This window comes from Cardiocondyla obscurior, linkage group LG06, assembly GCF_019399895.1.
Source record: "Cardiocondyla obscurior isolate alpha-2009 linkage group LG06, Cobs3.1, whole genome shotgun sequence".
Classification (NCBI taxonomy): domain Eukaryota; kingdom Metazoa; phylum Arthropoda; class Insecta; order Hymenoptera; family Formicidae; genus Cardiocondyla; species Cardiocondyla obscurior.
In genome coordinates this window covers 7861625-7886704 of record NC_091869.1, presented here as the reverse complement: position 1 = coordinate 7886704, position 25080 = coordinate 7861625, and the positions used below count along the sequence as shown (strand labels likewise).

The window sequence follows — 25080 nt, the reverse complement described above, 5'->3', positions numbered from 1 at the left end:
ATATATAATTTGCATATTTCAAATATTTGTGTTAAATGTAGATTTTTTTTTTAAATAAATAATTTTGCCTCGAAAGATACAAGATTGCTATTTCGAATTTTCAAGATAAACAACTCAATTGAGAATAAGAAAAGATGAAAGTGCCAAATTATTAAAAAATTCATTTTTTTAATGAACAATGATTTACAAGTTATGCTGCATTCGATGGTAAAGGTCGAATATACCAGAGAAAATCATTAATATAAAACAATATTAATTAGCAATCTTCACATATACGTCGTATGCAAAAAGAACTTTAAATTAATTTATCCTGAAAAATTTTGCTTGACCACTCCTATTTCTTTTCGTAATTGATTCTTAATCATCAATTTAATTACAAGACGCATTGATTATAGTTGCCGATTGTATGCCCGTATGTATTGTGAGATATCGTCTTAGGATCGCGTAGTGTAAATAAATCTTAGCGCAAAGGCAATGAGCGCCGCGATTGGAAGGGTCAACATCGCAAACGCAACGTTTGTTCGGCAATTTATAGTTCGCATACCAAGGAGAGAGTGCAAAATAACTCGCGCTGCTCACACAAAGCTATGGTACGTGGTATTTGTTAACCATGAGTGGTATAAATTACCTCGGAATCTTGCGCAACACCTGCGATCTCTCCTTTCTCAGATGCCAGCTACTGACCAGACGTACTGGCCTGAAGTTCGATTTCTTAATCTGACCTCGAGAAGATCCGTGCTTTAAAAGCGCAGATTAATTTCACCACGCGCGATCGGTGGATTTCATGTTTTTCGGTACTCGGCAAACGACCGATAATTTGAGCGGTGCTGTACATATCAACCTGTCGTTCAATCATTTTAATTTTCCTCACCTGCGATTGATGTAAAGATATTTAAAGTATTGAGAACCGAAAATATGCATTATTAACGATAAAATAAGATTCAAATTCTTGGAATTTTTTAATTTTATTTAATAAAAAGATTTTTTTTCTTTTTTTTTTTTTACATTTTCTCGATATTAAATTGCCAGAGATTAATTCCATTTTATTATGTACAAAATAAAAAAGTAGACTTTCAATTATGAATTACGGTCGCGATAAGAGTGCAGATAATATACGAACAATTCTTTACGTGAAATTAATTTGCAGTTTCTAAAGAACACAAATCATTCAGCGCTAACGTAGTTGGTCGCTTTTAATCATGGTAACATGATAAAAGCCATTGAATATCACTTATCACCCTCTAACTACCGGTAATTGTACAAGCAGTGCTTAACGGCTCATTGTTTCCCTCTTTACTGAGTAAGGAGCCGTTCAGTTATACGCTTGTTACATAACTCGTGGTTAGCTTACTCGTAATCCCCGTAAATTCCCGGCTTTACTGCAAGCCATTACTTTGCTCGGCAGTTCCGCGCGCCGGAAATAAATACTGTTGGCGAACGCGACTTTTCACCGTAACTTGTACATCGCGAATTTTTATAAAGATAACAAAGAATACCTGGGAGTCTTTCGAAAATAAATCTGATTTAAGAAGCAGAAAATAATCCTGCACACTATCTAAAAGTTGTCGGGCTTATCTAAGTAGAAGTATTGAAAGTTAACGAAGTTGAGAGTCGTTTCGAAGCATCTGTTTGCGTCTTCATAAAGAAAATGCATCTACTTTTTCAATGATCCGAAACATCCGGTGCAGAAAAATAATAAAAAATGCTTCCTCGTTGAGTCTTACTTTCTATCGGCGGCGTATTATTAACAAATGTATTATTACAAAATAAACTAACACTGTTTCCGGTCCGCTGTAAAATAAAAAAAATGTCTGAAGAGCAGATACGGAACGTCGTTTTTTTTTTTTCAAGCGTATTATCTATTTACCGTTGGCACTGACCATTCATCTCGTACAATTTGACCATAGCAATGAAAATTACATAATCGCTTCGTGCGGTGAGGAAACTGAAGCCAACCTATGGTTAAAACTCGAGATCGAGCAATCTATCTGTATCGCGGTCTGAGAATTATCCGTTGCGATAAAGAACAAAAGTACAAGGGAGAAGGAAAAAGTAATTTAAGATTCCGAGTCAATTAAATACAAGTTTTCGTTATTTAATCGTTATCCGAACTGTTTTTCGCCTTTTTATCGATTTCCTATATTCGAATTTCGTGTGATCGAGTCCGTTCCCACGTGACATTTACGAGATGGTGAAAGAAACGCGCCTGGAAGGTACACGGATGGCGTGCATCTAACGATGCACTAAACATCGGTATATTCTAATCAGCTGCAGATCGACATCCGCGTTCTTATACGTTACAAACAAGCGCGTTACGTCGCGGATGCGGTAACTTCATCGCGATTTCGGTGTCGCAGCATCCGCGCGCAGTACAGGCGTGCGTGCGCAGTTTCTTTCCACGAACGTTGCCGGGCGTCTATCAACCTGTAAAGTCTTCCCCCGTAAGAACGCAAGAAAAATCACCTCCCGACGAAATGCAGCCGCGATTTTGCAACGGTTTACGCGCGAGCACCGCGCAGATGCAGCTGCATGCTCGCGCAAGAAACCACGCGCCGCCGATAGAAAGTCCACAGTTTACGGAAAAAGCGGATATCGCGCCGCCCAGCGCGGGAAAGCTTACTACAATGTGCGAGACATCTCTAATAAGTCTCTTAACTCGTTGCGCGTGATCCCACGCTGAAATTTCTATGCTGACCGTGCGTGATACCAGGCAAATGGATCATTACCGATTCAATTCAAATCCTTTTCAACATGTTACTTAAAATTTCTAATTTACAATCCGCACGGCTGCCGAATAAGGATTCTCTTCACATACAGATTGCGTACATCTGCTATTAGATACTATTAGAGCATAACGTGTGATTCTCGTAAACATAAAACCAGTAGCCGCAACGTAGCCTACATACCGATCTATCATTTATGATCCATTATGCGCCATGGCTTTCTTTAGGTGGTATTGTGTGTAGCGCAAATTCTTAAAAGGGGAGATGAATAACGTTAATTATCCTAATGGCAGAATTCGAATTACGAGCGATCGTCGCGCGAGATTCTGCAAGGAGATACTTTCAAGCAGCAATACGTAGAGCAATTTACATACGTCACTTTCCAATTCCATTTGCCAAGTGCCGGGAATACCGAACTGAAATGGAACATTATGTTATGTTTCATTCCGATTCGGATCAATAAAGATCCGACAGTAAAACTCTCTCGGCGGAATATCAAATTAAAACAAATGACTAATAAATAATAGTTATTACGTTTAGCAGCGTTAATATCTTTTAGAAAAAAAACTAAGCCAGGAGTTGCATAATTAAAAACAAAACTGCGCCCCGAAAATATATTAATACACTTAATATTTAACTAGCATATTTGATTGCTTGAAATTCATTTTTTTTTTTTTTTAATATTTGCTTTGCTTTATTTGTTTAAGTCTCAAGTTGTTAAAGCTTGTCAATTTGTCACAGATTTACACGTCTAATAAGTCCACGGCGGACTTTCCGGCATAATTTTACGCAATCTCGCAATCCGCTGCAGTATGAAAAAAAAAAAAGAAAAAAAAAAGAAATGGAGCCATTGCATGCACGTATTTCACATGCACACTTGACATCGAACTCTCCCCATAATTCTTAAGTGTGTTCAGAAACGATTACTTTTGCTTGCCTATCATGCATGACGCGAATATCATATCATATCATTCGTGCATTGCTCGAATAAAAGAGAGAAAGTGCTACTTTAAAAACAGAAAACGAAAGATAAATTGATTTTTTTCCCCGCATATTTTACGGTTCACGTTCCGTCGACAAAAACGGTGCGGCTGGTTGTTTTTTTTTATCGGTTGTAATAAATTTAAGATTTTATTTTTATATGCCGAGAATTTATTTGTATTATTTTTTTATCGCACTTTTAATATAAAATAAAAATTGACTAAAATAATATTATTTATGGTTGAAAAATACAACTTTGTAAAAATTAGAAATAGGGAGAAGTATTTCGAAATTAGTTGAGAAAGCATAAAATTTATGTTAGTGCACCAAGAATTTATCAATAATTAATTACGATGCTACTAAATGGGAATATTATTTTTTCGACCGAATCTTTAGTACCGATGACTTTGAATTTTTTTTTTTAATGTCGAGTTTAGCCAGCTCAAGGAATATAAAATGAAAATTTATTGGTGTTATTCTTAGTATGCATGAGATAGACTAAAATATGGGGGATGCACCCATTCAAAGATCACACAATCTGCGAATTATACGCTGTGATTTATGGATTCGTGATATTGAGCATATATTTACCAAATTGAATGAATGCTGCGATTATGGAAGGCGGATCCGTCTGATTTTATAATTAACACGGCACTTTAGACGATAACGTTAATAGAGTCCGAAATGTAAATGAACTTGATTTGTTTCCATCATGCACGTACAGCGTGAACAAATTTTTTACTTTACAACAAAAATTGTAGAAAAAAAAAATTACCAGCTAAATATTTATAACGTAGCTTATTAATGTCGCATAATATATAGATAATACGTGTAATATAAAATCTTCTGCCGATTATAAATGACATGTATCAAGATGTAATTGATATTCTGTACTACTAAAAAAAGTCAGGATGCAAATTATGTAATCAAAAAGTATAAATCATTCAATATTTCAAGAACTTTGATATGCAATTGTGTTGTAAGATCTGCGACAATTCAAATAACACGCAAAGAACAGCTTCAGAAAAAAAGCCTTAACAAAAAATTAAGCATATGTGTATGTATAACAGTAATAATATAAATGCAATTTTTTATACTAATTCAGCTCGGTCTTAATTGCGGAAACTTTACAACTTTCTTAGAGACGTATTTTAATGCAGGATAATAAACTTGGTTTTTTCTTGATATTATAAGAAAAGAAAAAGTTGAAACGAATATTGTTTTGCTCAAAATTTATGATCCAGACGGAATCGAGTTCTTTTTTTGCAAAGAACACAATCTTGATAGGAAAACCTTTCACATTTTTCTGTAATAATACCTTTAGGATTATCTCGACCTTCGCTTTAATTCGATTCAAGAACACCACGGAATCAATTATGTGACCCTTTTTTTTTTTTTTTAAGTCTTCCTAATAATTAGAATGTCCAACGTATCGAACTAATGTTCTTTACAACATCCGGTCCAGCTGTATTTATATATTGATTACAGTCACGCAAGTCGTACGTTTAGATGTTTTGACAAAAATTTTTTGAGATTCTATATGGAAACATAAAATTTTCAAATTTATTTAAATGACATATAATAGAATGCCTGGCAAGAAAAAGTATTTGTTCTGAATATATTTCCTTGTAACATTGATGAAAGACAGAATAAGTTTCATTTGTACATTACGACGTTTTTATTTGCGATTAGACTACATTTATGATGTCCTTATTCAATTAAATAATTATACACATTATCGATAATTGTCCAAAGAGAGTCCTTCCAGCGATATCATTTCCTACATGCGTCATTATCTCAAGAAGATACTTGATCGTTGCCGATAACAAAAGGAAAAAAAATAACCGTCATGAGACAGCAATCAGAGCTTTAATTACTTGATTACTTGCGTCTTATCACAAACTATCGGCTTCGTTCTCTTCTTAGAAACGCTCTTGTTTTTACCCGTTGTTGTTCGCCGGATTGACTTTATGTTAACAAACTTTTTATCGATATGAGGAAGCAACCAAGACAGTAGTTCTAAGATTGAGTACGCGATTCGTTGTTTTTGTCACATACAGGCCAAGGAAACTAATCCCATTTAAATTGATTTGCTATAAATTATAAACTCCTTTCTCATTTATATGCGTCACATGACGTCTCGCTTCGCTCTATAATCGTAGCATTGCAGTTATATAGTCTGTGCCTCGGGATATTTTTTAAATTTTTTTTTTACAGTTATTTGAATAGCAGTTTAATTATAAATGGTTATAATTATTAAAAATTACAAGCCAAATGTATAAAAAGCGGAAAAAATTTTTTTTATTTCTTTTACTCTTCTCATAAAATGGTTCGAATTAATAAAATGTACGTGAAAAAAGTTATAAACTTGATAAAAGTTACATATTGCACGCATTCATTGCAATATTTATGCAAAATGTATAACTTTTCTCAGTTTCTTATAAACTTCTTAACATCAAATCAAGGTAAATAAGTTTTCAAGTCCTTGATTCAGATTCAATTTATATACAAATGCTTAGACATTGCAAGGTGCGCGCTACTTATTTCTGCTTTTTTTTGTGTTAAAGAAAATTGTTTTACACTTAATAACTTTCATCAATAAATTACAAATGTATCTTGTACGTATGTATCTTACGTGACACTTTAAGTGCTTCTCGCTCCTTTAAATATAATTAATATTGTATACGTGCAGATATTAATTAAATTCATTTATTAAATTAATTACGTAAAAATAAAGATACGTGACACATTAAAGTTAATATTGGACATAATATTCGGTATATAAATTCTTTTACAACGCGTTAAACTGCGTAAGAGTGAGAGACGAGCGAAGAACGTTAAAGTAAAGGTAATTGAAACCGAAAATCGAAATGTGAAATTTTCATTCAAGCTACGTCATCATTATTAATTGTCGTCAATGCCTAGATTACGAATAAAGCTATGAGTTTACGCGAATTGGTTTTTTCCATCGATCACTTCTCGCGTAGAACACTTTCAAAGCGAATATTTTGCGTAGAATACATATGTATAATTACCTGTAACGAAGCACTTTAATTCATTGCGTATTCAATCTATTCATTCAATATCTAGAGAATTATCTGTGTGAAATTATAATGGTTCGTCAACCTAAATTAAAAAATAGTATTCAAGATTCTAGAGTTTAATTTGTTTCGAGGCACAGTATCTTCATACTTTTTTTTTATTTTTATTTTTTTTTTTTTTGTCTCTTTTTCTCTCGCTTCCTTTCCTTTCTTTCTCCTTAGCCAAATTTAAACACCTTTTAATTCTGAATTGCTCAAATATGGAAATACCGACTATGGGATTTTCCGTTATATGTTGGCCTCGTCCTTACGGTGACGCTGTTATTAATGATTGCGCGCCAAAGGTGTGACGTAACAGTCACATATTTTGAGCATCTCTTCGGTTTATTATTTCATGATTCCGATTGCCTAACGATTACGCTGTACATAACGCCTCACGAGGATGCGAAGACATTCTCGGTACCGATTCGAAAAGTACGCGTTTACGTATCGAGAGAGTAGGCCGGTATCTATTGGTAATGGACCACGAACAGGGTCGGTTTCACTATATTTATACAATCCTTGGACTTTAAGCATAATCATCAATCATTATATATACATATGTTGCGGATAATATTATTTTAGAACGTATCTGAATTTCTCCAGTCCTCTTTTATATAAGAGATATGTCTTACACGAGTGCTCAATCATGTTATTAGTATAGAATCGAGTAAATTTCTGACGTAAAAATTAGAAAAGACGGTACTAATATTTATTTTTTAAATTCAGTCTGTACTACGTTATACATTTTTTTCTTTTTTTTTTTTTTTTTATACAATATATAGACATTGACGTTTTCTCTTAGGTCTTTTATACATATATACGTTCCAATAACCTTAGGCAGTTCTCGTTTTCTAAATTAAAATATTATGAATGAGAAAAATTAATATATTAATTTCTCGTTCTGTCAGGTTCGATCAAGATTAATATGAATAATTTGCAATAGTTTTTTTCTGTCTCGCAAGGAGAGCAACACGCCCTGAAGCTAGCCCTGGCCATGAGTGAAAGTAATTTAAAAATCATTCAAGTGGTTAGCCCCTTTATATCATGTCCAATATGTTCGCGTCGGCAACTTATTTCGTGAATAACATTTGTCTCATCAACTTTGTAACGGCCACGATGAAACTCGATAACATGGTATACGGTTCAGGCAATTGCAATTTTGTAACCCTGACTGCATTCCGCGGGAATAAAATTGTCTCAATCAGATTGAATGTAGGGCCGCCATGAATTACAAATCCTTTTGCGATGAAAGAAAATATATAGGTACTGAAAATACCCTCGTGTTCCTTTTAACGCACAATCTTATAAGTTTCCTACTATTCGAGTAGCACAAGCCGCAAGCATGAAGGTCTAAAGTTTTTAAGGTCAAAGTAATCTACGATCTAGGTGCTAATAAGTAAAATATGAAGATGCTAACTAAGTATGATATCCTTGTTAGCATAATGTGTTAATCCGTTGATTTGCCTGTCACGGACAAGATACCGGATTGTTCTGCAGAATTTTTAATACAAGAACGACAGCTTGTGCAATAACGCGATTGCGCAAAATGATTGGCTCTGTTTGCAGTTTCCGGCCAGTTTTTTATAGCGTTGCACGTGGATTTCTTAATCTTAAACATTTTTCACGAGGTATAAGTTATTCAACGTCACGGTCAACTACCACCGTCTAGCACCATAAACGAACGCACGCCTACTTCGATGCGTAGGAATCTTGATCGAATCATCTTTGCCTCTTAAACTACTACATTTTTTTACGCGCAATAAAACTAAAACGCCATGGTTTTTCATTTGATATTTTCAATTATTAACTAACTTAATAGTAACGTTTCAGTTAATACATAATATTTAACAAATGTTTTATGTCATTCGAAATATTGATCTTCTTGTTAAAAGCTACTGCGTGATTCAGCAAACAGCAATGACTTGCTATCTTCTAATAGATTGTATCAAGAAGTTGTCTCACCTATGATTTGAGAAATTTTCGACATTCTCTTTCATTTAGATCATTTAACCTTGTAATGAGAAACCAACGCTAACCAAACGTGCATTATAAAGCTCGTCATCGTCAATGTTGTCGTCACAACTTCGTCAAACTCGTCAAACAGAAGTGACGGAACGCTATTTTGCTTGCGCGAAAATTTTCCAAGCATAGTTATAAGATATAACAGTAAGGACGCGAGATTATTTCCTAGTCATTTATTTTAAATGAATGCGAATTAGCACGATATCGAGTATTAATAGCAAATTATTCCCAGTTGCCTCAGATTCTATGCATTTTGAATTATATGTTTTAACAGTTAATTCATTTGACCTCTAGATTGAAATCTCAATGTATAATTTCTAATAATTCGCAGCAATATACTAATTATTCTATAAAGTAATAGTGGCTAAATCACAAATTATATATTCTATTTTTATATACTTGAAATTAATTAACCCGTGCTGGAACTGATTTGCATTTTACGGAAAGATATAAAAATCGAAAAAGTTGAACTTGACTTAGGACACTACGCGTAAAAATCATACGATCTTGACCGTGTTAATGCAGACACCTCTCTTTTTTTTTTTTTTTGCAACCTTTGGTCTTTCGTCATTGTTGAATTCATGAACCTTCGTGACTTTTCGAGTGAGTACAATGCCCTGACGAAATTGCCGACCTTGAATCGCTACCAATGGCGGAGATATCGCATTTCGCGTGGAAAGCCTATCAATACGAGAAAGCATAATCATGTGAAAGGAATTAGAAAGCTGAAATAAGATTAAGTATAATTTTTGTTTAGAAAGAAAATTTTCTAAATTATTACAACGCGTTCCGCTAAAGAATAGAGAAGGAATGTGCGGAAATACATAGAAAATTAGCACGCCTTTCGAAACGTTCTCTTAACATTTCCAGGTCAACATTGATTAGCAGTCACTTTATGATAAAACTGCAAAATTAATCTAACTCTACAGTTCTGCGACAGTGGCAAATGGCCGTAGGATGTTCTGTTAAACGTAGTAAATGGCTCGATCACCTCATTTCATTGGAAATGTTTAGTCTCGATCGTACAACATCGTCCCAATCAGGAAGAAGACACTTGTAAAGCATGCTTCTTTACAAGTGGTCCACTTGTAGAAAGTATCTAAGGTATCAATCCTAAGAACTTCCTATTCCGCTTTTCTGAACTTAATGAAAGGTTTTCTAATGTTGAGTTTGAAAAATCTTGTTCGACGTAATACCACATGTATTAATTGCATAAACACTTATTACATTGAAAGATCTTAATGATCAAATGTGCAGAAGCACGTATAAACTTCGAATATTTTAAAATTAATGAAATGCAATTTAGAAAGAATATAAAATAATTGCGAAATAAACGTATTCATTTGCATTTACATATATTTCATATCTCATAATAAGACTTTTCCGACGCATAAGAAATAAACTAGTATATACAATTAAAAATTTATATCCTTGATCTTATTTCTGTCTAAATAGCCGTCACGTAAGTAATTTTGTTATTATCATTGAATGAATTGTTGTTCACACATTCTTTATTGTTTTAAGAAAATTATTTCTTATTTTATATAACCTTACATACGCGATGGCTTAATTCAATCCGCGACCTTCTTGCAGTTATGCTAACTTTCGTTACGAAGATTGATGTAATTTAGCTGATGTAAGTGTGTTAATAACTTCCGCCATACAAGAAAATAGCGCGATTTTCTATAATAATGGGAGCCGTGACCCATCGTAATCTATGTTTGAACTTGATATTCACGGCATTTTTTCACTTTCTCGCGAAAAGTATAAAATGACAATGATGTATTTAAACAAATAGCAGTCGGATTGCGTTAATAACGCTTTTTTCAAATAATTATAAAATAATCTTTTTTCTTTAATAAATGTAAACTTGTCATCGATTACTTTTTTGTCAACGAGGTGTGGTTATTTAATATAACGACTAACTAATTACCAGTATTGAATATCTGGTTCACTAAGAGAAAGAGAGACGGAGAGAAATTTGCTCAGAATTTACTTGGCGAAACTTTCAATTTTCACTCGTCCATAACGTACTTTTTTTTTTTTTTTTTTTTTTAAATCAACTTTAATGACCGCGAGACAAAATGTGCCACGGCGGGAGATATCTTGTACGCGGAATGCTTCTTATCGCGCGAAACGGCATCGGCTGTTCCGACATCCGTCGGAAACAGATTAAAGAATATGATGTCAAATGTCACGTGTGCGTGTGACCCATAAAAAGAAACGAAGAGGGATGACACCGCGGCGTTTCTTCACGCGACATAACGCGGACAAGCACGCGATGCGATAATGCGATACGTATATTGCTTTTGCTCGCAGTCACACCGATCCGTATATCATAGCTCTATTTAATGATACGGCCCCGACGCATTGCAGGACGAGTGTATTAGAAAGTTGATAGCCGCCGCAACGGCCGCGCGGATCTATGAATGTGGCATAGTAATGTCAATGTGCCCCGTTACGGTGCATGACGATAATAGATAAATGATTTGCGAGGTGCTCACGGCGGTGCATTGAACGATTTATCATGGTTCTTCAATCAGAAACTTATTCACCTCTCGTCTTCGATTGGTATAGTACGCTCGGAAAGTCGATCTCGGAGTTTTATCTCAGTCTTTCGGCAGCGAATGATTGTGCCTTTTTGATCACTCAATATAATGAGCAAATGAATAGCCATGCGAAGATTTCGCAGGCGATACTGACGATTTAATCTATTAAAAAACCATTAATGGCTCACAACCGGTTATTTTCCTCTTTCTATTTTCTTCTTTTTTTTTTTCTGTTTTTTCTTACTTGTTTTTCTTTAGTTGCCCACTTGAGCGAAATTATTGCATAATTTACATTTACAATATCCGAATAAAGATCAGTCTAGTTCAATTCGGACTTGCTTTAATTCAAGTTTAGTATATATCACGCGACCTCGTTATTAATTCCAAACGGTTAAGTTACTAAGCGAGAATAATTTCCTGAAATTGCTTGTACAAGGAAAAAAAAAGAAAAAAGATTACAAAAAGAACAATTTTGAAAATAGCAACAAGTTTTGAATTACGTAAGAGTGTATATTTCACGTGATGCAAGGTATGAGTGAAAATCACGTCAAGCCTGCCGTTTATGCCGCGCATAGTGAAAATAAGACGAGCAGAAACTCGTATTCTCTTGCGGAACGTAACGGTATCATGGAATGAAAGATGCACCAGACACAGGATGAGAACGTCCGGAAGAGGCATATAAAAGGAATAGCATGAAAAAGATATAGAAATGTTTTTCTCCCTTTTACACTTTAAACAAAAAACAAAAAAAAAACCTAAAAAATTTAAAACTATATTTATAAAATAAATTTATAACGCACACTTGCTCAAAAGAAAAAAAAATTAAATTTATATATAAGTGTGTGTGTAGAGAAATTTTCACTTGCGAAAAAGTCTTTTTTACTTCTTGGCTTCAGAAATCTCAACGCCGAATAGAACATTCCCGGAGAGTTTAATGCCGAACAAAGTTCTATACTTTCATCATTTTTCTTTTATATGTTAAATAAAACCAGTAACTTTTTAAATAAAAGTTTCTGCATATCAGTGACGTAATATAAGTATGCATGTTACTTTTTTATCTGCGTACGTGTACGTACAAGTAAATAATTATATAATAATATATTATTATATGTTATTATATGTTATCGTGTGCACTTTAAAAGAAAAATTCATAAAATCACAATCTAGAAAATTTAATTTTTATGGTTTCTCAAAATAATAGTATATAAGCTTCTACAAAGACGCGTTAGGATAAACTAATGGACGATAGTGAAGCTAATCGAAGTGATGCGTATATAACTGTGCTGTGCAACCTGTCCTCTATCACTCGTGTTCCACTGACCCACTGCACTTCGGCCTCCGTTATGTTGCACATGGTATTTAACATAGTGCACATGTTATATACAAGATATTTCACTGCTATTAGCTTTCTTATCGAATTATTTAACGATGATTCGCGCCGAATTCTTTTCCGCAGAAAAAGAAATTATTAAGTAGAAATTTTATCTGAGGTTTAATCTGAAGAATAATAGAAATTTAATCTGTGTTTTTTTCACCGAGATTTAAATGATTAATATCTTGGTTATTGTGTCATTTATAGTCAATTAGAGATAGTTTTTAATGGCTTTAAAGCTTTTAAACGACGTATCATCAATAATGTTATATTATTAATTAATTCTTTTTACTCCTGTTCATTTTATATCGTCATTATCGTTACAATACGCACATTTGTCAATTTGCAAGTATCATTATTAAAAAGAAACTAATGTTTTCTGTCTTAAAATATTATCGTGGAAGTATCATTTAGCAGTATTATTTTTTAATATAGCGTTAGAGCATTTTAAATTGTAAATAACGCTTGTGAAGTACAAACGACATGTTAAACAATACTAAATATCACGCATTCTAATATCCAATGTTTAGCTAACGAAATAACGGTGTTTTAGTAGTTTATACCGACTATTAAACATAATTAAATATGATTACCGCTCTCATCGAAATATTGATATGTAATTAGCAATATTATGTTACAATAAAATTGCAAATTACAAAGACTTAGATATATTTCTTAGGAGTTAATGTTGTTACCTATTGTTATCTGATTTTCTAAATTTTTAAAAAAGATACATCGTCATTTTTTCATGTTTCTACATTTTAGAAAGTGTTACATATTTATCAAATACACATTTTTTTATTAAGCTATAAATAGAAGTTTCTAATTAAATTTTTATTAAGAAAAAGTAAAACTGTGAGAGTTGTTTTTAAAAAATCTGGATGTTTTTACTGAAGTAAGCGGGAATAATAAAAAGCTAATGCGCATCCTTTTAACACCATTTTGAAATTTCTAATAAATGCACATAGCTTGCAAAACAGTAATTATAAATAAAATTTACGATACAAAATGTTTCAGATTTTTTTTTTTTCTATTAAAATGCAATTATTAGAAAAAAAAAAGAAAAAAAAACATACGTAACTTTCAAAGCGTTTTATAATACATAATACTGCGTACTCATTTTGCAAAATAACATTATCTTGTGACGTTAATAAAGCAAACATATTAATATATTTTTTTATTAGAAGAAAAAAAAATTAGACTTTGATATAATCACGTCGCACAGTTCATCATAAACAGTTCGAACGTCAGAAATAGATCAATATCTGTAAAATGACGTGATAGATACAAAAAGCTTAATAAAATTACACGCAAAAAGATCAAGTTTATTAGATACTTCTTATTAGTGCGGCTTTACAAGAATTGAATGTGAAATATGACGAGCTATCGCGACCCTAATCGACTGTACAGCTACGGATTATCGCGGATCTAATGATCAGCTAGCTCTCTCTAGTTTATCAAGATAACAAGAATATTTCGACTGTCTTGAAACAAGAATCAGCTCGTCGACCTTGCGCGCGACTTTAATTATGCGCTCTTTAAATGTGGTGAGAGTTGTGGTTTGATACAGCGGCTCTCACTTTGATACCTGTTATTCGTGAACAATAATCGTCGACATAAGGTAGTCCCATTGCTTTTCAGCGAAATGGAAAAACATATTACTTGAGCAAAAACGCGCATAAAAATAAACTAATATTAACTTTGAAAATTTTAAATATTAAAAACTAAGAAATAATGTATTTTGCTTTAATTTTTACACAATATTTAATAAATTAGAAATGTATAGGCGTGTATTATGTACTTGACTAAATTTTAAGTGGACTTTGGATTAATTATAATTTTAGTGTTATATAAATTTTTAAAGATTCTGAATTGTTATAAAAAATTTTAATTCACGTGTGAATAAATTCAAATATATTCAAAGCACCCGGTATGCACGTCAACGATCCTTGCCGTGCAAAAACTGTTTGTCATAACTGCACTTTATTCCTTTGACGAATAACGTGACTTGCGTATTCGAGCGATATATTATAAGCAGAATACCTCGTAGAGATCAATTAGCACTAAATCGTCTACCTTTTCAAATAATAACTAATTAAGGAAAGTGTCGAATGAACAATGGCAATTTACTACTCGTGCCGTAATATTGTTCCGGTCTGGTTGCCAGCACGAGTCTGCAAGCATCTAATAATGCATTATCATTAGTCGCGGCAACAAATTGTAGTTAAGAATCGCGATTTAGAACGGATTAATCGGATTATGCAAGAGTAAACCTTGTCATTACTTTTACGTTTCAAGATTAAGTTCAAATAATTAATGCTTAAAATGCATTAAATGAGCATGTAATAAAAAAAAATAAAATAAAAAAATAAAAATAACGGCGTCTGTAAATCGAGATAAAAGTAGAGAGAAGTTATGAAATTTTTTAACGCAATATGGTTTTCGCTTTAATTAAAACAGTTGATTAGATAAAAGTTGGTAAAAACTTACCATGCCTTAGCTTTCCTTTCCTGGAGATTAGCAAGGACAGCGGCCGTGGCACTTTTTCGGTACAAATATTGTCACCGTTGTCATGTGTCACGCCAAATAGTGCATTTCTTCCAACTTTCATGTACTGCCTGCCCATTGCTTTCGGGGATCTCGTCCCGAACAAAGATGCGATGAACTTCATCTTTGTTTCACGACTAAGTCACGTTCCGGGAAAAAATAATCTTCTTCTGCGACTACTTATCGGTATAACACTCGATCTCACTCAATATGACGCTAATAAGGCTCCAACTGATCCGAGTAGATCACATTATTTAAATAAAATGTTTCTTACAAATAATGTTCGTTGAGCAAGTTCTTCGTTAGAATCGCACTTTTATTCGGACGCTCAATAGTCTTCAACGGTCAATTACTGTCGTGCCACTAATGAACGACCCCGTCGATCGTCGAATGAAAGTGGAATAAAAAAAAGATTAGATAATCCACCAGAGACGACTAACTAATTACTAAATCCTTTAATTGGCGGCTGTAAGCGCGTTGACCCAAAATGAGTGTTGCGTGTATTGGAGGTCATCATCAGCATCGTTATCTTCATCATCGTAATCATTATCATCTACCGTCACTGCATTGGGCATTGTTTTCACGATGAGCACGCATCTGCGTCATCATTATCGTCGTTATCATCACCACTACCTCGTCCGCGTATCCCTCGTCGTGTCGATAGCGCGGTTTCGACAGGTACCACCAACACCACGTGTACCCTGCGTTCGTATTACGCACTGCACTTTCACACCTGGTCCAGGTAAGACGTACGTTCCCCCAGCTTCACTTTCACTCCTCTCAGTCTCGCCGTTGGTCCCTCATTCGTGGCTTTTGCCTGAAATGCAAAAACAAATCGAAATTAAAAAGGGAAAGGAGAAGGCGAAAAAGAAACTGGTTGGGCCAATCGCGAAGGAAAAATACGACGAAAAGCAAGCCAGCGACGCGCACCTTGAGACGTAACTTTTGTCATCGGGCCACGCATTACGTAAATATGAAAATATGCACATACGCGAAAAATTATTTTCGGCGCGACTCGTGTGTCAATATTAAAGCTGCTCGATCGGAGAATCTTACAAAAAGTATCGTTTCGACTTTACGTTCTTACGCAAATATAATAACTTGAAACTTTTTTTGCAAATGACAATAATAATCAGTATTTTATTATTACCGTACGTCTATAATGGGATTGGAATTATCTCCTTAAATTACGTGTAAAGCCATTACTTATATTTTAAACTTTGTCCTAAATCTGCTTTGTATCCTATTAAGTGGGCATTCCATATTTTACATTTTATATTTGTCACTTTATAATTTGTTAGAATTATTATTTTAATACTAATTACTTTATTTTAATAGTCAAAGAGAAACCTATAATTTTAATTGTTCGTGACAATGTGACACAATACTATTATTATCCAGTAAATATTCAGTAAATGAATATGAATTGGCGTAAAAAAGAGTTAATTCCGCTATTAAAAATGTCATAGAAGTTGTTAAAGAAAAAAAATTCAACTGACAATAACGAAGATCATAAGAATAAATCAAATTCAGTAAAAATGCAGGCAAATAGGTAGAATTCCACAGAAAATATGAGAAGCAGGAGATAATTACCCTCGTGACAATTTGCAACGTGTATTTAAATGCAAGAATATGTGATTAGTCTAAGAAAAGTTGGTTTTAAAAATTTGCCTTGTATATTTAAAAATGCATGAATATGTTTGATAAACTCATTAATCTGTAGACCAATGATTTATTTCACAAGACACTGCATCACTATCAGATAGTTAACGATTTAGTTTAAAATTTATAAAGTATTAATAATTCTGCGACACATAAATGCCACGTTATATTAAATAACATCTTCTAAAACAGTCAATTAAGCAATTAAGTTGCTGACGTACGCAATTGTCGTAAATGCCACCATTTTATTCATTATGATCGTTTTATTTAGAAAACACACCCATGATCGACTGTTGCAATCACAGTAATAAGAAAAGATTAAATGTACTACGTCAATATTGTAAAAAAATTGTAGCAATAAACGGGTATCGTATTTAAATATATATTTTTACAAACGCAATCTCGAGAATATCTAGAAATATGATCTACATGCGTCACAAGCAGAAGCTTCTTTTTACTATTTCGATCGTTGATCGTTATCTACGTTGCACAACTTATTTCAATGATAAAAAGATTCGAATCAGTCCAATTAAAATTCCAAGGATTTGCCTGATGTTTCGCGGTAATATTACGCGACACCGATAAATAAATTGTTTCCCAAAATTTTATATAAATTTATTTAGAATTACTGATTCGTAACTCAAGTAGACGAATTATTAATGAGCTAAAACGTGATCAGATGCAAAATATGTTTAGGTGTTTATTAATATGTCAATTAAAAAAAATAACATCAATAAAAAAAAAATTTTGAATAGAATATAAATTAATCGAGAAATCTTGCTTTATTAAATGATTTTCTTTATACATTTAAAAAATAAGCATAATCGCAATATTACAAAAGATTTAAGTATTTGTTAGGTAAAATGTAAGAATAACTGACAGGTATGACTATATATATTATGAAATAAAGATATATTCCTTAAGGGCATAAGGCATCATTACCTTTAAAATATACACAACCTGATTTCGCGCACTTTCTCTATACTGCAAATTCTTTAGCAAGTATTAAAGTTGTTTGTTCTCGGTGAGGAAAATTAATTAAACGTAATTTTTCTTCAGACTTCTAATTTTTAATTAGCGGATTATCTTAATTACGAAAATGTAAACGTAAGGTATGAAGAAAGATTTTTCTTTTTTTTTTTTTTTCAAGAAGGAAACATAGACTTTCGTTTGTAATTATTGAAACGACGGAATACACGCAAATTCATTAGCGCGTACATATTACATTTCTTCGAGAAGTGATTCTTAAAGTAAATATAATGACGCAGATGTAACCGTCATCTTCAATAAATGACCGAGGTAGTTTCCAAGAACACGAGCAGCGATTTCTGAAAATGCATCGAGACGATAGGTGTTGACGTTAGCAAATGTTTCTTTCTTAAGTTAACATTAAAATGTGTACATTTCTCTCGCGCTGTTCAAATTTAATATTTTGCGAAATGAAACGTCATGACGATACCGGACGTTATCTCGTGACGTTCGACACAAGTCGGGCGTGTGTTACATGTAAAAAAGCTCAATACGCAGAAAACTGCCTGAATTATAGTTTACCAAACCCAATAAATTAAAGGAGAGTTTATGTTGCAATTGCTTCAAGGCCTCCAAAGGTTATTAATGATCACGCACGTCTGTTGCAAATGCGAATTTTACCGGAGCGTTTCGGCTGCGCTCGCATAAATCCACTGCTCTTTCTCTTTCTCTCTGTAAGATCGCGTACCATGCACGCACCTTATGAGCGGAAAATGATATACGCGAGCGCAACTTAGCCGGGACTTTCTGTCTCGTGTCTACAAGGGCGATCGAGAACGGGATTTTCGCGCCACTGTCTCTTATTGCTTAATGCGCTGTTACAAAAACCCGTGCATTATTCAGGCTGGTCTTGCCGCTTTCGCAGTCCAGCGAAAACATGCCGGTAATGGTCCGGTAACTTCGATTTTATCTACGTTGCTATATCTTTATATTATATCGCAATTTTTACTTGAATTACTATCGACATTGTGCCGCGAAGCTGAAGATGGTATAAAGGAATAATCATTTAATTTAACTACCAACTTGAAAGAGCTTTGTTAAGTTGAATGCCGCAGGAAGAGACGCGCGCGAACAATTTCGTAAAGAAACAGCGGATTCGTTCCATTAAATTCGAGCGCGATGGGTTTTTCTCTGCTGTTTAACATACCGTCACGGCCGTCACGTATAACCGACAATTGCACGACAAAACAGTGATACTTTGCGGCGAATAGCGTTTGTGGCCGCGAGTAAACGATTAAGCCTACGTTTCCGCCTATCATCGCGATGATAATTATCCATCCGGAGCTAGCGTTAATATCGATCTTATTATCGGTTGCACCTGATATTCAACGTTGAACTATATCATCAATGCGACTTTCGATCAAAGATCAAGGAACAAGGTAGTATCTCATTAAGCGTTAGAGGAGAATGTTAACATCTATTTCTAGAAAGTGAAACCAGTGGAATTTGTAGTGTTCGCAAAAGGTTCATTGAACGTTCGGGGAACGCCCATGGCGTGCGAATTCTTAATCTTCGCGGAGCTTATCTCGCGGGTTAAGGTTTCAACCTTCGTCGGGTAGATCCACCGAGTGTTAGGAAAGCGTTTCGATTTCGCACGAATGTCTTCTACGCACCTAGCGCACATTCGACTTATCTAGGACTATCGTAATTTCTTTACTTTCGTTGCACCTGCTTCTGCCTCATTGATCTCTCGCAGAATGGGACTGCCTTCGCCGCCTTCTTTTTTCTTTTCTTCCGGTGGCAGTCCCAGACCGTTCTCCTTTTCCACCTTTCGCTTCCTTTCTTTTTGCCGGACTTATTTCTTTTCATTATCGACAAATAATGGTAATGACCTCAAACACGACGGCAACGATCGTTCCGACTGTGATAGCCAGAAAGAAGCTTGATAGCTGCCTTTCCACTGGCGAATGCTGGTGAGGATAGCAGCATGCGTGACACACGCTTCCGTCTGTTATTGCGCGCGGATGTTAAAACTAGATCAAGCTTTCACGATCTCCCGGCATTACCGAAAGAAGTGAAACCACCCGGGGTGATGTGTGGTGAGATGCCACAATCGCCGCTCTATTACGCCAAACTTGCTTGGCCGAGCATGCAACAAAACAATCGATCTTTTCGCAAGACTTTCGCCAGAAGATCGAGGAAACGCAACTTGACATCGATAAATTATTATTGTTATTTTATAGCATATATAACGTCCTTGCCCGGTTTATGAGTTACGTAATAGAATGCTTATCGATCGTTACGCAAGATACTTTTGTGCACTTTTCATTTTTCGGCATTTTAATAAGAAAAAAAAAAAAAAAAACACTTTTTATTGAAGAATTATATCTTTAACATTAAATATTTTTTTACCTGTTATTAAATATTTAATTTTTTTTCCTCTATACGATTATTAGAATAGATTTGATTATGCAAATAGATTTTGATAAAACGTATCATACTTGATGCTTTTTACACTTTTTCTTCTTGCTACAAAAACCTCTACGTAACAAATTGCTTATTTGCTATAAATATCTCGAAACTTCATTATAGATTCATTAATGTTAATGAAGCAAAAAGAAATTATCTTTTATATCCTACGTCGTTATCTTGTAGTTTGTGTACGATAAAACTATAAAATAAAACACGTTAAAAAATTTCAGTTATCGAGCGCACATCGTAATTAAAAAAGGGACTTTAAAAGAAATTACTTAACTAATAATAAAATTAATTTATTAAAGCAAAAATTTATTAGGTTTTTTCCATCTATTACGTTGTTTATTATTCCGACTTTTCGGACAATGATATACTTTGTCTTCAAGCAATTTAGACGTAATTGGATTGTTTCCTGATTATATATAATTATAGTTTGAATCAATTTAATTAGATTATCATTTTATGAATAACATTACCGGGCATAATTGTGGTCAATAATGCCGTCTTAGAACAGCAGGAAAAAGTCTTTTTGTCTTATCAATTGTAAATGTACCAATTAGAAGTTTAATGAAGACTATTATCATTCAAATTGTGCATTTAGATAACAGTCACAACGTCTTTTTAAAAGTTTCATTAATAAAGATTTAATAAAATGGTATTTTGATTAAGTTTTTAACATCCGCTTTAAATTCATTAATTTTTATTTTTAACACACATATTTGTGATTTGAATTAGCAATGATCTTTTTGTTGTTTGTTATCTAAATTTTTAATGAATCGCACGACTTCTATTGAAAAGCTTTATTTTCTTTTCATGTTAATAAAATTTACTGTGATTAATTTTTTTTTTTTGGCAAATGTCGCCTTAATTTAATTAAAAAAAAAGTTTTAATGAACAAAATATTGTCTTTTCTCAGAAAGTATATTTTCTTATTTGCAATTTATTTTCAAATGCATTAAAAATATTTTATAATTGATGCAGTAATTTTTCATTGGTTTTCTCTTTGCATTAAGGTATTGATAACTGTTTGTCGTATCTTTTTTAATTTACGCGTAATAAAAATTGGTATAGTTAAGAGTAAATCCGTTGCGAAAAATTGAGCAGGCATAACACGGTAATCGCGCCCAGCACGTACGCCGAAGCTTCGCCTCGCCAACGTCGAATTGCTTTCTCAGGATTTCATCAAATTTCGAAATTATCCATACCGACCGTATTATCTTAAGCAATATTCTTGAAAAGAGTGGCAGCCTTTAAAGAGGGACTTTCCATTTCTTGAGCGGCGTGAAAAACACCTTCGTTAATTAAATGTCAGTAATCTCCGTTCGCGCTGGCCGAAACTTCGACTTGAATCGAAATGCGAATGCAACGAGTCGTTGAAATTAGCCTGCTTATTAGATTGCGTTTCGATTATTTCGAGAATGTCAATGAACTGATCGACAATATGATAACAAATGCATTAGCAAATAATATTCGGTGTCGAATAGCTTTGCTGAAATTCAGCAGATTCCTCAAGTTACGCTGCGAGAACGACTTGCTCGCCGCGCAGATAATGACATAGCGAAACGACACATATGAGCAATGCAAGGTAAAGAGGAAAATAATGATTACCCGTTCCGCATTGCCGAACAGTCCAACTGAGAGTACTTTAACCGTTTCACGTTACCGCAAAATGTTATAGTGAGATATAAAATTCAATATTTCAAGTCTAATAAATTTATATTTAAAAAAGATATAACACGTACGCTCGAACTCGCTCGTGCAATCGTTCGAATCGAAAACGTTTCAGATTAAAAAAAGAAAAAGAAGAAGCTTTCTGCAATTAATAAAGGATAATTAAAAATTTATAAAAATTTGTAAGTCTAAATTTTTAATAGCTAATTTATAGCTCGAACATTTTATCGTGTCTTGTGTATTCTGAGACTCAAAGCAATAAAAAAGCGCGATAAAAAATTTATTTACACCCATAATTTTAGTAGTATCTTTTTGATTTGATAATATGTTTTCGATGCCATTGAGTCACAAATTAATGAACATTTTAATCATGCTAATCGCGGTAAATATTATTTTAAAAATAATTTTGTAAAAAGTAATTGCATAAATAATATGTTGCCACACAATTTATGCAAGAATTAATAAGTAAATAGATAGTAATTAGTAAAGTATAGATTTCACTTTTTATATTAAATTTTGCATCAATGATTCAGACATGTAAATTAGGTCCTATTTTAATAGAAATATTAAATTTATAAATGTAAAAAATTTCATATCCGGGATTCTTCAGCTAGTTTCCAGTTTTTTAACTAACCATCTATAAGCATGCATAATATATTTTCGAGTACAGTAAAGAGAAAAAGAAGCTGATTTAATTAAACGATCGTATATTCTGGTGTAAAAAAAAAATCAATTCCGATACGCGTTTGGGTATTGGACATATGTTCGTGTATCGGTCATTGTGATATAATTTGATAACCTGAAATCTGCGGACGAAGTTTCTATTTTCCAAGGACTCGTTTCCGCGACGCTTCTAAGTGGTACACGAGAAATCGGTCAGTGTCTAATCTTCGCCGCAGGAATTTTAACGTTAACATTAAGTAACGCGTTTATTTTAAATATCATGTTAATAATCAATCTTCTACGGACGATAAATCATATATCGCAAGACGAAGATTTCTCGACATAATACGAATAATTATTACGGCTAATTTGTCCGCAGCGAGATTAAGTGTGTCGAGTTATATGTATCCAGGTCACATTATTAAAATTCTTTTAGCGTTATATAAAATCAGATATATTTTACATTATAATTTGAATATTAAATTACCTATTTAAAAAAAAAATAAAAAATAAATGCGTAAATTATACTTTTTTATTTAAATCTTAATTTTTTTCTATAATCTTTAATATAGCTAGTCAAATTTTTTTACCATCTTTCTTTATAAGGAAAGAGAGAATAACCCAAGATTTTACTTTCAAATTTTGAACTCCTGTATATGAATAAACAAGAATTTTATAAATGCGATCATTAATGCGTTATTTTTAAAATATTTTAGATATTATATAATCAAATTGATTAAAAAGTAAGAATTAATTTTTTTTTATCTGTCTTCTTCCGTCAGTTAATCTTTTTTTTTTTTAATCGTACAAAAAAATCGATCATCGTTTGTCAGTCATTTTACAGGCAAGTCTAATAAAATTAAAAAAAGAGACATTGGAACTCAACGTTATGTAAAAAAAAATAGACTTCAACTTCTCGTTTGTTGCATATATTTCCTGTAGGTCACTTCGATCTTGCTACGTATTTTTCAATGCGTGCAATGCGGCATTAACCGACCATGTTCTTGGGCCACATTCTTCGTCGCTTTCAGATGACAAATTATTCATATTTGCTTACATAATATCAGCCCAATCGTCGTCCTCGCCGTTTTCGTCCTCGATGTCGCTGTCGTTGTTGGATGTTCCTCGAGTACACGCACAACCGGGTTCATTAACTGACCAGTAAAATCCTTCTTTATGTAACTCGTAGGCTCTCCGAGAAAGAGAGTGGGAAGAACGGCGAAAGAAATACCGGACAGATTTCTCTATTTTGCTATCAGATTTAGCTCGTAGGTCTTGATCTCTGAGTGAAATCCCGTTACTCTCTTTCTAGAAAATTTGGCATTTAATTATGGATAACAGGAATTCGTTGAATATTAAAATCGTACGTAAAGTTTCGTAATTTCTTCTGTCTTTTACGACTTTGTTAGATTAAAAAATGCCAAAAAAAAAAAAAAAAAATTCCACAAATTATTTGATCAAAGCGTTTGCCGAATGGGTTCGAGCCAGAAACGACCGACGATTTGCAGTGGTAAAATTCACTTCTCTCAGACGGCCGATCACAAAATTCGCAGTTGATCTCTTTTTTCTCTCATTGACGCAAAACGAGGCAGCTTCGCAATATCGATCACAGTAAAAGTCGCGGATCACACTTTGCGCGAAGATCACTCGCTGCGTCTTTGCGAATAAATCCTAACGAACGGTTGCAAGTCTCCTTTTTAATTCGCAACTCGTCAATGCAGAGATGAGAGGAAGAAGAAGAAGAAGTGAGAGAAGAAACGGGGGATTATCTGGTCGAGGGAGAGAACGGTGAGGCTAGGGAGAGAGAGGATCAAAGAGACGAAAAGAAAATGAAGGAAGGAGAAGAAGACGATAGATCGAAGATGAAGACAAGAACCGACGTGACGTTTGGGTGTTCGCGCGCGGTCCACGATCTGTCGAATAGCAAGCGAGGAGATAGTGCGATGTAGTACCACCGCTAGTGGAGACCACCAGGTGCCCACCAGGTGCCCACCGAGTGTCCATTAAAAGTCGGTGGTAGGGAAACTGAACGCCGGGACTCGGATAGCAAGCGTGTGCGAATTGCCGTCGGTTCCGCTGATTTCGCGAAGAAACGTCGATGAATCTGATGTGTTTTTGCACACCTTCGCTCAGGCGGTCGGAAAGCAATTCGTGACAGTATCTATATTGGATTATGTCAATTTTCTGCGTGTTAAATTACCGATAACATCGAGGTGTGAATTGAGTATCTAAAGTTATCCAATATACGGTTCACTGGTTCACACATTAAGATTAACTGCAATAAAAAGAAAAAAAAAAAGGAACCTCTCATTACGATAAACGTATCGTCACTTTAATCGCGCTCGGTTTATTACACGACGGAC

At 33.9% G+C, this 25080-nt stretch overlaps 1 protein-coding gene across 1 annotated transcript in view; it reads right to left on the bottom strand.

The window, feature by feature from the left end:
- Positions 1–24575, bottom strand: part of Dsb (debris buster) — a 34161-nt gene extending 9586 nt beyond the window's left edge. Inside the window, exons 1-2 of the mRNA XM_070657454.1 lie at positions 23775–24575; positions 15221–16094 (exon numbers count right to left, since the gene is read on the bottom strand). Coding sequence (XP_070513555.1) covers positions 15221–15401 — 181 coding nt within the window. The 5' untranslated portion in view covers positions 15402–16094; positions 23775–24575. The remainder of the gene's footprint in view (positions 1–15220; positions 16095–23774) is intronic.
- Between the last annotated feature and the right edge of the window lie 505 nt (positions 24576–25080).